General features: G+C 36.8%; 1 protein-coding gene across 1 annotated transcript in view; it reads left to right on the top strand.

Annotated features, from left to right (window-relative positions):
- Positions 1-1,696: 1,696 nt before the first annotated feature.
- The window catches only part of LOC115222989 (probable peptidyl-tRNA hydrolase), a 51,265-nt gene continuing 38,362 nt past the window's right edge, over positions 1,697-14,599 (top strand). Inside the window, exon 1 of the mRNA XM_029793412.2 lies at positions 1,697-2,198. Within this exon, the coding sequence (XP_029649272.1) occupies positions 2,058-2,198 (141 nt within the window). The 5' untranslated portion in view covers positions 1,697-2,057. The remainder of the gene's footprint in view (positions 2,199-14,599) is intronic.

Below are 14,599 nucleotides of genomic sequence, written 5' to 3' on the forward strand. Positions count from 1 at the left end.
TTGGTTGCTGCTCTTAACAGGTCAACGACCAAAGCGTTCCAGTCATGACCATTACATCTTATTCTAGAGCCAAAACATCTAGGATTGCATTCTCCATTCTGTCCCTTCTCCAAAATGGTGAAGGTGTGGTTCGGAAGGAATTTGGTTGCTGCTCTTAACAGGTCAACGACCAAAGCGTTCCAGTCATGACCATTACATCTTATTTTAGAGGCAATACACCCAGGACTGCATTCTCCATTTTGTCCCTTCTCCAAAATGGTGTGGTTTGGGAGGAATTTGGTTGCTGCTCTTAACAGGTCAACGACCAAAGCGTTCCAGTCATGACCATTACATCTTATTCTAGAGCCAAAACATCTAGGATTGCATTCTCCATTCTGTCCCTTCTCCATTCTGTCCCTTCTCCATTCTGTCCCTTCTCCAAAATGGTGTGGTTCGGAAGGAATTTGGTTGCTGCTCTTAACAGGTCAACGACCAAAGCGTTCCAGTCATGACCATTGCATCTTATTTTAGAGGCAATACATCCAGGACCGCATTCTCCATTCTGTCCCTTCTCCAAAATGTTGTGGTTTGGGAGGAATTTTGTTGCTACTCTTAGCAGATCAACCGTGCATGCAGAGGCTACCCGCATCAGCTTCCTATATACCTCTATGCTTATTCTACGGGTGTATTCAACAATTATGGGAACTTGCAAACAAACAAAAAAGTACAAAAAAAAAAGAAAAAAAAAACTATAATACTTCATCGTAGTGAGGGGACATATGAGGAGGAGGAGGTTAAAAATAATATGGGAGGGAGGGAGGAGATGTTAAAGCAACGGCCAATCGGGAGACACTTATTGTATGAGATGATGGTGGTTGTGGTTGTGATGGTGGAGGAGGGTGTGTGTGTGAACTTCCCACCTCCCTTACTCTCTTCTTATACTTTCACCTTCGTTCTTCGCCACCGCCACCAATACTACTACTACTACTACTGCTACTACTACTACTACTACTACTAGTACTACTGCTACTACTACTACTACTGCTACTACTACTACTACTACTACTACTACATATAACTACAAACATCCCCGACATACTACTCCCACCACCACCACCATCATCACCACCAACGTCATATCGTCGTCATACTGCTCCACCACCGCCACCGCCACCGCCACCACCACCACCACCATCACCACCACCTCCACCACCACCATCACCACATCCACCACCTCTACCACCTCCACCACCACCATCACCATTGCCACCTCCACCTTCACCATTGCCACCACCACCACCGCCACCGCCACCGCCACCACCATTGCCACCACCACCAAGACCGTCGCCGCCGCCGCTGCCGCCGCTGCCGCCACCACCAACATCACTATACCGTTCTCCCGACACGCCTGCCCTCGCCACCGCCAGACACGGTCGTGTGTTATGCATAATAACTGCAAAAGTAGGACGAGCGAAGCTTCGCGCACTTTTAGCAGCCGCAGTCGCAATAGTAATAAACAACATCAACAATACTTGAGTTCTTGTAATATCTATATATATACACACATACACACATACATACATACACGTATGTATGCACGTATGTATTTGCACGCAAACATAAATACACACAATTCTATCTGATAACTACTCATACATACAAACACACATACATATATATATAATGTAATACGTTTGTATGTATGTGAGTGCGTATACTTATATACATATATATATATTTATATTTATATATACACACACACACATTAACAGACACTTTTCAGCTTCTCTCCTCTAAAGGAGGAGGTTATATTTGGTTGGGCAAATCTGGGATTTGTTTATTTCTTTATTCATTGAGTATTCGTGGATATTTTTCGTTGGGGTTGCTAAAGTTCAAGCAACAATATCCGCTCTTTTTCTAAATGTAATTATTGCTATATATATTGTACCCCCTGAGCAAAAAGAAAAAAAAGAAACAAAGGGGTAAGCCCCATCCAAAAGAAAAGAAAAAAATACCCCGGTGAATTTAGAAAAAAAAAAAAAGGGGGTCTTTTGCCCATCCAGGCTTGTACCCTTATCATGCAGTCACCTGTAATACCCCGACATGTCCTGCGCTTCACGCAACTTCTTGGCAGGTTTATGTCTCAAAGAAAACTTAGCAGCCAACCGGTGAAATTACAAAATGACAAAGTCGGGAGCCGTCTCAGCGAGAAATACATGGTAAATACATTTCTTTTTTTCTTTATATATATATCTCTCTCTCCTTCTTTCTCTATCTCTCTCTGGTCCTTAACACGGTATCCGTGAAGTTTTTCGACTTCAGAACTACCCGTGAAAAAAGCGCAATATGTGAGATTACATTTCCAACTGATTAAGATTATTTTCTTGTCATGCATTCAGATTTATCAACCGAAAATTTCTTTTTCTTTTCTAATCGTTATACTTGTCATTAAATTCGTTTATAAGAAACATTATTTCCGAAATCAAATCTTATTTTTGAAATTAGCATTTCAATGTCTTGTTGTAAAAGTTTGATGTTTAAAGATTCTTCTTACATAACAAGCACCCTTTCAAAAACTCCGGGGTATCACTGGGTTAGTTTACGGAAATTGTAGGAAGTTAAAGCGTATTTTGTTTATGATGATTTCTGAGGCTCTAGCTTTGAGCTTCGATCAGGTATCGAACCCCATGTCAGGGAATCGATTTCCCGTGAGCAAAATCGAATTAGTCCTTGACATTCCCCATTCGCGTCAACACGGTCTTTTTTACTTTAAATCACTTGCTCGCTCGCTCGCTCTGCTAGAAATCGCAGCTAAATGTCCCTCAAATCGCGCCTTAATGATAATAAAAATATTTAATACGAATGGGATAATCTGTCATTGGACTGTGGCATCACCTTGGAGAGTTTTATTCGAACGAATCGTCCCCAATTTTATTTAAAAAAAAAAAAATTATATTTCTTCAAGCCTTGCGCTTTTGCTATTCATCTGTTATAGATATATACTAAAGGAAAATGAAATAGCAAAAAGCACAGAAATGAGATGGGCACGGCTGGGTCGCTGTGGATCATAGGTTCCAAACATAACAAGATTATCATAATTTATTCAACCATACGTTAAAGTACATGTTACCGATTCTCTGCGTACACATTCGAGTGCGGCCGTGTTTCTATTCTTTTCGGAATGTATTCCATTATAATTCTATTCGCGTTTTCTATAGAGGAATATAAATCAAATTGGGTGACTGATTAGTATTTTATTTTATCGATCTCCAGCCAATTCCGCCAGAAGAATGAAGGATAAAGCCAGAAAGACTACCTGGGCGGCAAATGAATTCGGAACATAATAGTGCGCGCGTGCGTGCGTGAGCGTATGTATATATGTGCGTATGTATATATATGTACGTTGTTATTTAGGTGTATTTCGATATTTCAGGCCAATAAAGAGCCGGTTTCTAACCCAAATGTATGTATGTATGTATGTATGTATGTATGTATGTGTGTGTGTGTGTGTGTGTATGTATGTATGTATGTATGTATGTATGTATGTATGTATGTATGTATGTGTGTGTGCATGCATGTTTATGTATGTGAAAGCAGGGTGTATGTATATATTTGTATGTACGTAGGTGTAAGCATATGTATGCATGTGTGGTTTTTGCGTGTGAGCGCGCGCATGTAAGTGTAAACGTGCATGTATGTATTCGTGTGTTTGTTTATATATGTAGTTACATGTATGTTGTCTGCGCGCGCGCGGCAGCAGCTGCCAACAAAGCGAGATGAGGTTTTTATTTGTTTATTTTTATTTTTTTAGCAATGTTTCACACAAGTTTTCATAACCTCGTCACACAGCACCAACACGAATTTTCAGAATGTTTGTTAAAATGACAAAAAAAAAAACCTACATTCGACGTTCGTTATTTAATGACACTCTGCAAAATTTGTTTTGTTTTCTTCGCGTGAAACATGCTGTACGCCCGGGCAAGAGTGTGCATGTGTATATGTGTATGTTATAGGTTTCTGTACGTAAAAGACTAGGTCACCCCTCTCTACATAAATTGGGCACTTAAAAGAATCAAGAGGAGGTAATCGTGATCAAATCAAAGAAAGTTAGTATGTATGTATGTATATATATATATATATAAGGCGAGCTGGCAGAAACGTTAGCGAGTTCAAATTCCGTCGAGGTCGACTTTGCCTTTCATCCTTTCGGGGTCGATAAATAAAGTACCAGTTTCGCACTGGGCGTCGATGTAATCGACTTAATCCCTTTGTCTGTCCTTGTTTGTCCCCTCTATGTTTAGCCCCTTGTGGGCAATAAAGAAATATATATATATATATATATATATATATATGTATGTATGTATGTATGTAGTTTTCGGGGGTTCGAAATTGCTTTTGCTGCGAGGGTTCGAACACCTAACCGCTAGATACTCCAAGCATATATCACAATCCTTTATTAATCAGGTTCCATGTAATTAAAACCAAACCTAGTTGTTAACAAGAAAGTTGAAGAGATATTTAAAAAAAACAACAACAACCTGTTTACAAATATTTGTGGTTTAACGAAAGCATGAAGTGACCCAAGCAAGCATCGGTTGTGTATATTTTTGTGAAATTCGTGTCATACCGTAGCAAGTCACACATGAGTTGTTTCCAGGCCAACAATTAAGATCTTGTTTATTTTTATTTATACGAAGCCGACTCCTGAGTCTTGTTGGTTGGCAACCTACCCATATATATATATATAATATATATATATATATATATATATATATTATATATATATATATATAATATATATATATATATATATATACATACATACATACATATCTATACATATATACATACGTATATGTATATATACATACTGAGCCCAAACCTTTGGTTATTTGACACACCTAAATACATACATACATACATACATACATACTACACACACACACACACACACACACGCCCACAAACTCTTTCTTACACACGCATTCTGTGTTTATGCGTATATATCTCGGTATGCAAGTATTGAATGTTAATTGTATGTGTTTGCATGTATATAGGAGAGTGCGCGCTTCTGCGATTATAAGTAGGGCTTGGTGTATATATGTGTATATGTTGAGCGAATACCTGTATATGTTTGGGTTCGTGTACAAGTATTGAAATGTCTGCTTGCCTTCCACCCCTCTTCTTTCCTCTAATCCCCCCCACACACACATTACGAAGTAATTTTGCTCCGGATCTAAAATGTCTAACTATATCTTATTTCTTAATTTACGTTCTGAGTTCAAATCACGCCGAGGGCTGGTGATTCTGCTGTTTTATACTTCTGAAGGGTCTTCTTCTATTAAAATCTAAATCAACACTAGATTTTTACCTGGTACTTTCTTTTATCGACCCCAGAAATGTGAAGAAGTAAAATTGACCTCGGCGGAATTTGAACTCGGAACATAAAATGTCACAACGAAATGTCGCATCAAATCGAATCACACATTAGGCAGAAACTTTTAATGGCATACTGAGTTCGTCAGTTAAATTTCATTTCCCAATAATAACTATTTCACATTGCTTATATTGCCAACGTGCCTGGGTAAGGCATGCTTCTCACCACATCACAATCTTATTCACCCATTGTAACTCTTGAAGTTCCCTTCTAATATAAGCATTATATTGTTAATCTTGAGCATTGCAGTCGCGAGTATTATATTGTTATTTAGATCTCCAACTCAGCCCTTAAAGAGTAAACTAATGTCCATAGACGTTCCAGCCGTGACCACAACATCTTTTGTTTTCCCGGGCAGTGTTTCTATGCATATGTTCTTAATTACTGTCTTTACGGTTTGAATACAGAAGGGTGTAGTTTGAGGGAGATTTGGCTGTAATTTCATAGCAGGTCAACAGACCAGATCGATTCCCTCTCAAGCTTTGTTGTGGAGAAGTCAATGACCTAAGTTTCCATCTCAAGTAAAAGTACATTTTATTTTCCCCAGATGCACCGCCCCCTACCTCTCTCTCTCCCTCACCATTTAAATTCGATGTTTGTTGCCTGTATACGAAGATTCGATGATCATCATAATGTATCCACAATATATTACATCATATCATCATCACCAAAACCGTCAAACTTTGTAGAGGAAGGGGCATGATGCTTTATTTTCATTCGATCACCTCACACAAATGATATATATGTATAAACAAGGTCCCCATCGCGCAAAGACTGTGTATAGCTATATTTTATCGGGCAGTTTAGCTTAGGCGCTTTTCACAAATCGAGTTCTTAAAAATATGTTGCATAAAAGAAAAAAAAGCAAAGCAATTTAGATGTGTCTTTGTATTAAATTTAAATAGCCAAGAAAATGGGTGAAAACGGGAGAGAAATGCAAGAGAAAACCGCCAAAGATTGCTTCGATGCAAAATCTGACCCAACAAAAATGGCAGTATTTGATATTAGTCAGACATTAAAGAGTCAATAAAAACTTGAGCTAATGTTCTTAGTCTTAGCTGTTCCTTCGAGTTCAAGAAAAAGAAAAGAATTAGAGCGTTACAGATCGAAACAGGATATCATCGATCCTGCACAAATATTTAAAAAGTAAAATAATGTTTGTTGATATTACATTTTTAAAATATCAACACGTTTGTTAGTTTTTCAAAATGGAAGCTAACTTTCTCTCTCCACCTACTTTTCCGAATTAGATGTTTTTGTGAAGTTTTTATTACAATAAATGCATGACGTAACTTTAAAAAGCACCCTTTCAAAAAAATAAATAAATAATGTATTCTTTTAAAATCACAACAACAAAGATCTATAATAGACATTATATTGTTGTTGTTTTTTACTAAATATTTTCTATATATTTTGGAGAAATTGATTGTTTCGAAGTCTCCCTTTTGTATGGCAGACATAATTAATACAACATATTTTTTTAATATAGTTGCTTTAGCGAGGGCTGTGGCTTGGTTTAATCAGGATAACGCGGGCAAATGCATTCGTTATAAGTTCGAATCCCTCAAAGGAAAACTAAGGTCTATACAAAATCCTCATAAAAATCTGACTTTGTACCTATTTTAGAAATCTATTTCCACACTTTTTATTCTTGGACTACATTTGTTAGTTCGTCAAATGTATTGTTGTTGTTTAGAACAGGTTAGCTTTTCCCTGCAGTTGTCCGTCCGATTTTTCCTTTGCTTTTCTCATGCAGATTTTAAAATATTAGGCAATCTTTCGTCTCTAGTAGACCTTTCCGTCGATTTCCGTAAAAAACTTCTTTTTTTTTACATATGGGCTTGCGGGAACTTTTGAAGTAATGAGAGCGAAAGAGACTAAGAGAAAGCGATTGTATGACGAGGGAAGTTCTTTTGAAGTTACCGTGCATGTGAAGCATTGATGTACATGTGTGTGTGTGTGTTTGATGGGGTGTGGGAGACAGACAGTATGTTGTGTAAGTGAAGTGCTTCTGTTAGTGTGTGTGAAGAGACAGAGTAATGTGTGAAAGAAAGAGATAACTGAAATTTTTTACTCGGTGTAGGTGTATATGTATGTATATTACTTCAAAAGTTCCCGCAAGCCCATATGTAAAAAAAAATTTTTTACGGAAATCGACGGAAAGGTCTACTAGAGACGAAAGATCGCCAAATATTATTTCTGACTTTCAAATTGATTCACTGTCACCAGTGTTGTGGTTCTCAATGTTATTATTATCGTAGTCGTTGCTTAGCCCCAGGTCAGCTCTTACCGAAACAGATAGCAAATCAAAGGCTTTCCAGCCGTGACTATCTCGGTTTTGTTCTACATGCACAAGGCTCTGGATCACCCCATCCAACGTGACCTTTTCAAAAATGCTAGAATTTGATTTTGGGAAGTTCACTTGTTATTTCTAGCAGATCTAGAGACCGCGTAGAGGCTTCCACGTAGGCTCGCTACTCCTTTTGTGAGAAAGATACAATGTGTTGTTCAACAGTAAATATGTCTAATTTTGTGTGAAGGGCTTCATAATTAAATTAATGAAATATAATTAATAACATTACAATAGAAAGCTTCCCCTCATATACACATAAAATTGTTTGATATATGCCTAAATAAAACGATGAAACAGTAACAGCCATTGCTAACTTGTGCAAACAATCACCAGAAACAAAACGCAATAAGCCAGGGAGACAGACTCTCTGCATGGTCGTTCATACAAAGAATAGCAGCCAAAATTGCCTCAAAATCCCCTTTTCCTGTAAAATAAATAAATAAATAAATAAGGAAGGATACGCCAGATAATGTTTTCCTTCCATGATATATTTATTATTAGTATATCTAGGATTATATTCCCCAAGAGAGTGATATGGAGAAAGCTTTGGCTGTTAACCCTTGCATGTCCAACAATCGCGTAGAGAACTCTCTTGTTTGCTCATTTTCGTGTCTGCTTTTATACTTTAGCAAAGACATTTATGGTTGATTTTAGAACATATTTTGAAGCAAACTTTGGCGATTTTCTTTTGCTATTCTTTCCCCATTTATCTCAATCAATTAAGACAGAAAAAAACACTGCTAAACTTTTTCTCACTTTACTTTGAGAACATACGAATTCTTTGTTAGAAAAACACATTGTCTCTGTGTGTATGGGTATGACGACACGCTTTTGTGTATGTGTCGTACTGTGTGCAAGTGTTCAGAGCTAATACGATGTGTTTGTGTGTATACATACATACATACATACATATATGCATGCATGTATGTATGTATGTATACACACAAACACATCGAATGCGTACTTCGTTGATTATGTCTAGGCCTGGGTGTGAAGTGTTGCGTATGTATTTGTGTAAGTGTGTGTATAGATGTTTGTGTTAATGTTGACTCTGCAGCTTTGCTTTATGTGTGTGTGAGTTTTGAGTGAATACTTGAATGCGTGCGTTGGGCAAACATTTGTAAATATTTATCTGTGTGAATGTTTAAGTGTTGAAATGTCTGCTTGTCTTCCACTCCTCTTCTTCCCATCGTTCCTCCCCCTCTCTTCTAATTTTGCTCCGGATTAACCACTTAACTGTACTTTTATCACTTTCCTCTACGCTCTGAGTTCAAATCACGCCGAGGGTGACTTTGCCATTTTATATTTTTGAAGGATCTTATTCCGTTATAATAATGATATTTCCATTTGCATCCAGGATGCGTTATTGGAATATAAATCTAATCGGCACCAGTTATTTCCCTGGCACTTTCTTTTATCGACCTTGGAAATATGAAAAGCAAAGATGACCTCAGCGGAATTTGAACTCGGAACCTAAAATGCCCACTAAATATTACATTATGGGTTTGTCGGAGATTTTTAATGGCATTCTGAGTTCGTCAGTTAAATTTCATTTCCCAATCATAACTATTTCACTTTGCTTATATTGCAAACGTGCCTGGGTGAGGCATGCTTCTCACCACATCACAATCTTATTCACCCATTGTAACTCTTGAAGTTCCCTTCTAATATAAGCATTATATTGTTAATCTTGAGCATTGCAGTCGCGAGTATTATATTGTTACTTAGATCTCCAACTCAGCCCTTAAAGAGTAAACTTATGTTTATAGACGTTCCCGCCGTGACCACGGCAGTGTTTCTATGCATATATTCTTAATTACTGTCTTTACGGTTTGAATACAGAAGGGTGTAGTTTGAGGGAGATTTGGCTGTAATTTTATAGCAGGTCAACAGACCAGATCGATTCCCTCTCAAGCTTTGTTTTTGAGAAGTCAATGACCTAAGTTTCCATCTCAAGTAAAAGTACATTCTATGTTCCCAGATGCACCGCCCCCTACCTGTCCCCCTCTCTCACCATTCAAATTCGATATTTGTTGTCTGTATACGAAGATTCGATGATCATCATAATGTATCCACATTAATATTACATCATATCACCATCACCAAAACCGTCAAATTTTGTAGAGAAAGGGGCATGATGCATTATTTTCATTCGATCGCTGCCATTCAGTTGATATATGTAAATATTTATAAGAAGTTTGTCGACCCAATATTTTTTAGGGTTAGCTGACGTGGTCACTTTTCGCAAAATGGGGTTTTCAAAATATAATGATAAATAAATAATTAGTTTCTTGAGAAAATGGATAAAAATAGGAGAGAAAAGTCATAGAAAATTAATGTTTGTTTCGAAACAAAATCTGGCCAAACAAATATGGACGTGTTTGATATTTAGTTAGACATTAACAAAATATAAATAAATACTCTAATGTTCTTAGCCTTAGGTGTTTCTTGGAGAAATGTTTTTGTACAAAACAAATAAAAAGAAATAATTAGAGCGAAAGAAGATCATAACAGGATATCGATCCTGCAAAAATAATTAAAAAGAAAAATGATGTTTGATAAGGAGATTATATTTATAAAATGTCAACACGTTTGCTGGTTTTTTCAAAATGGAAGCTATCTTTCCTCTCTCTTCCTCCCGTTCTCTATCAACTTTTGAGAATTATATGTCGTTAAGAAGTTTTGTTAATAGTAGCATCTTTATTTTTTTAAAATATAGAGTTCTATATTATTTATAGAACTCTATTTTACAAAAATAGAGATTTATAAGATATAGTTTATTAAACAGTTTCTCTGTATTTTGGAGAATGTTTTTGTTTTTGTTTTGAATCTCCCTTATGAGAAGCAGACATATTGATATAGTATATTTTTAATAACATTTCTGTGCTGAGGCCCGTGGGTTGGCTCAGTCGAGGGAACGACGAGCAAATACATTCATAGTAAGGTCGGACCCAGTCAAGGAATGACTAAGATCGATTCATATCCCTATAAATATTTTTGTGACCATTTTAGAAATCTATATATTTCCATGTCTTCTTTATTGGTTTACCTTTGTTGACTCATCATATCTCTTGTTGTTGTTTAGTCTGATTAAACAGTCGTTCCTACAATGCCCACCCGATCCGATCTTTTCTTTGCTTTTTTTTAATCCTATTTCTGACTCTCAAATTGATTTACTATCACCATTATTGTTATTATAGTCCCTGTTTAGCCCCAGGTCAACCCTCATCAAAAAAGACCTTTAATCAAAGGTATTCAAGCCGTGATTATCTCTTCATTTTTCAACATGCACTGAACCCTCAACCACATTACCAAGCGCGTCCTTTTCTAAAATGTTAAGGCTTGATTTGAGGGAGTTCACTTGCTATTTTTAGCAGATCTAGAGACCACGTAGAAGCTTCCACGTAAGCTCGCTACTCCTTTTGTGTAACAGGTATAATGCATTATTCAGCAGTAAATATGTCTAATTCTTTGTGAAGGGCTTCATAATTAAATTAATGAAATATAATAATTAATATTAAAATAGAAAATTCCCCACCCACAAAATCGCTTGGTATTCGTCTAAATAAAACGACGGAAAAGTAACAGCCATGACTAACTTTATCAAACATGCCATCACCAGGGGAAAACATGATAAGCCAACAACAGAGCGCTTCTACGTGGTCGTTCGACATGCTAGGAATAAGAGTCATAATCACCTCAGTTCACTCTCTGCTGTCCAGAAAAAAAAAATAGAGGGAAAGATATTTCATATAATGCAGTCCTTCTATGATACATTACCCAATGTATCTAAAACTGCATTATCCAAGAGGGTGATGAGGCGGTAGCTTTACCTGTTATTTCTAGCACGAAAACAGGGTCTCTCGTTAACTTAATATCCTTTTATCTCTGGTTTTATGCTTAGCAAAGATAACTGTAGTTTACTTTTTTAACACAATTGGAAGCAAATTTGGTGATTTTTCTCTGTCATTAAAACAAAAATACTAGTAGTTTTTTTTCTTATTTATCATTTTATTTTGAGAACCTGACATTGTGAAAAGCGCCTCAGCGAAACCCACCCCATGCCACCCTATCAAGTAAAACTTGTGTTTGCATGCTTAGGGCAGATATAGATTTAAATCAATTGCCTGGGGTACTCGATAAAAAGAAAACACCTTGCCCTTCTCTGCAAATTTGATGACAACGATGATAGTGATATATCGGCAGTTATAATGATGTAATAATATGTATGGATACATTACAGTGATTGTGAAAAAGAACCAACCATAGCTAAGTTTGCTAAACATACGACCAGAGATAGAACGTGATAAGCTAAGAAGAGAGCTCTATGCGGTCGTTCGACATAAGAAAAATAACAGCCCAAACTACCTCATAATACTCTCTGCTGTCCGATAAAAAATAAAAGGCGGCGAAGAATACATTAGGGATCTTTTCGGTTTGAACGGCAGTTTTTTCTAGCGGCGTCATATGAAATTGTCACCCATAATTATGACCCTAGTGTCGATCTATTGCATTTCAATCTGTTTTAGGGTTAGGGTTAGAGTTAGGGGTGGGGGAAGGTTATCTTTTTTTCTTCACAAATGTAAATAAACCCAATCTGTTTCTTAAACGAGGGACATATTCATACGGCACAGAATGTTTTCACCTCAATAGACGTCATTGATTGGTTGAAATTGCAGAAATTGAAGAAAAAACAACAAATATCTTACAAACTATAGAATTTTCTCAATAAAGCCAAGAGAAAAAGAGGTTTTATAATACGTTGTCTAGGGTATTTTGGATAAAATTAACCAAGAGACTAACGGAGACTAGCTTTGGCTATTATTGTTTGTGTGTCAGACGACCATGCAGAAAGGGCTCTCTGATCAACTTATTTTTTCATCTCTGGTTGTATGGTTGGCAATTATACCTACCTATGGTTAATTCTTTACAATTCTAATTTGGCCAATTTCAAACGATTTTGTGGGGATTTTTCTAGTTTAATATTAGTGATTATGTTTTCAAATACCGACGAGGTCGACTTTGCCTTTCATCCTTTCGGGGTCGATGATATATGTACAGTTAATTGGTCAATGTTACTGGCTAGCCCCCTCCCCCAAAATCTCAGGCCTTGTGACTATAGAAGGATTAATTATATTTGAGTGTGAAAACCTACACAAAGAATCAAGCATTTATATTTACTATTTAAAGACATATCTTTTTTCCATAAGGAGTAACGAGTCTATGTGAAAGCTCCTACGTGGTCTCTAGATCTGCTGGAAATAACGGAGTTTCCTCAAATCAAACCGTAGCATTTTGGGAAAGGTCATGTTGGATGATGTAAGCCTGTGTTCTCTGAACGTGGAAAGAAGACGAGATGCTCGCGGTTGGAATGCATTTCTTTGGAAGTCTGTATCGGGCTAAACAATAACATTTATTGAAAAGAACTTTGTACAACAACAATGGCGACACTGGATCTGAAAGAAGGAAATGATAAAACTGTTCTATATTTTGGGGATGAGGAATTATGTACATTATTTACAATGGACGGATAGGTGTTCCTACCTTGTTTGTTGTTATCACAACGTTTCGGCTGATGTTCTCTCCATTAGTCAAATAAAGGGTCGGGTTCGAAATTCCACCAAAACACCTGATGAAGGCTGGAGAGTACGTCAGCCGAAATGTTGTGATAACAACAAACAAGGTGAGGATACCTTTCCATCTGTTGTAAATAATGTAAGGAAATGATAGTCTTAACGCAGGCATGGCTGTATGGTAAAGAAACTTCGCTTAGCAACCACATGCTTTCAATTCGATCCCTATGTGCATTACTTTTGGGCTAATATTTTTAATGATGGCTTTGAGTTGACTCATGCTTTGCGAGTGCAATTTGTTAGATGGAAACTATACATATGTATGTATGTGCAGTTTGCCGAAACTTCGAAGTCACTATCAACCCTCTTTATGTAAAAGTTTATAAACGTGTAATCTACTAAAGAGTATTGAGTAACCCTTAAGTTTAATGCTAACTTGTGTATGTGTGTATATAATGTGTTTGAAAGATGTGGTTTCTTTGGTTTATTTGTTCCTAATCAAAACTTATTTTAGTGCTGTTGACACCGACGGATTGAATGGTACTGCTCAGGTGTCGAAACAATAATGATATCCGTTGGGCAGCTGATGGTGGAGGTATGTTGGATTGTTGGTATGACTGTTTTTGTATATGTGGAATAGTATTATAACACATCCTATCCCCTCTACACACATTGTCCCCAAGACAAGTGGTTGGCTTGTTAACGTCGAGTCGGAGCATGGCCGCTCTCCAATGGCTGAAACAACTAAAAAACAAAGATAACAGAAGCATCTTAGATGCGAATTCGGTTACAACAGAAGATTAAGACGATTTGAAAAAGGTTTTTACATCAAAGTATCAAATAAAAGATTAATAAAAGTATTCAGTCTAGCCTTGGCTGGATATTTCTAATACTGGAATATGGCGGTCTTCGGTTTTAAGTACATAACATCTGCGGTATTGATAACGAAACCAAAATAATCAGGGGAAATGCAAAAGCTTGATTGGTATCCGAGTAAGCGAAACGAATATAAACAGATAAAAGTCATTTATTAAATCTTATTAAATATATGTATTAATTTGATATTCTCTTCGGTTAAATCTTCGCAAATTTCTTTTATAACTTCCTCGGAAAGTTTCCGTTATTCTTATTTTTTGGCTTCGCTTTAATTTCTACAAGCTGCGCCTAAGTCTCTACCAGCGATGTCAAGAAACAAGATATTTGCATATTTAAATGCTGACAGGTGAAATGCCATACAACTGGAAAAAAATGATGTCT

Source organism: Octopus sinensis, linkage group LG21 (assembly GCF_006345805.1).
Source record: "Octopus sinensis linkage group LG21, ASM634580v1, whole genome shotgun sequence".
Classification (NCBI taxonomy): Eukaryota; Metazoa; Mollusca; class Cephalopoda; order Octopoda; family Octopodidae; genus Octopus; species Octopus sinensis.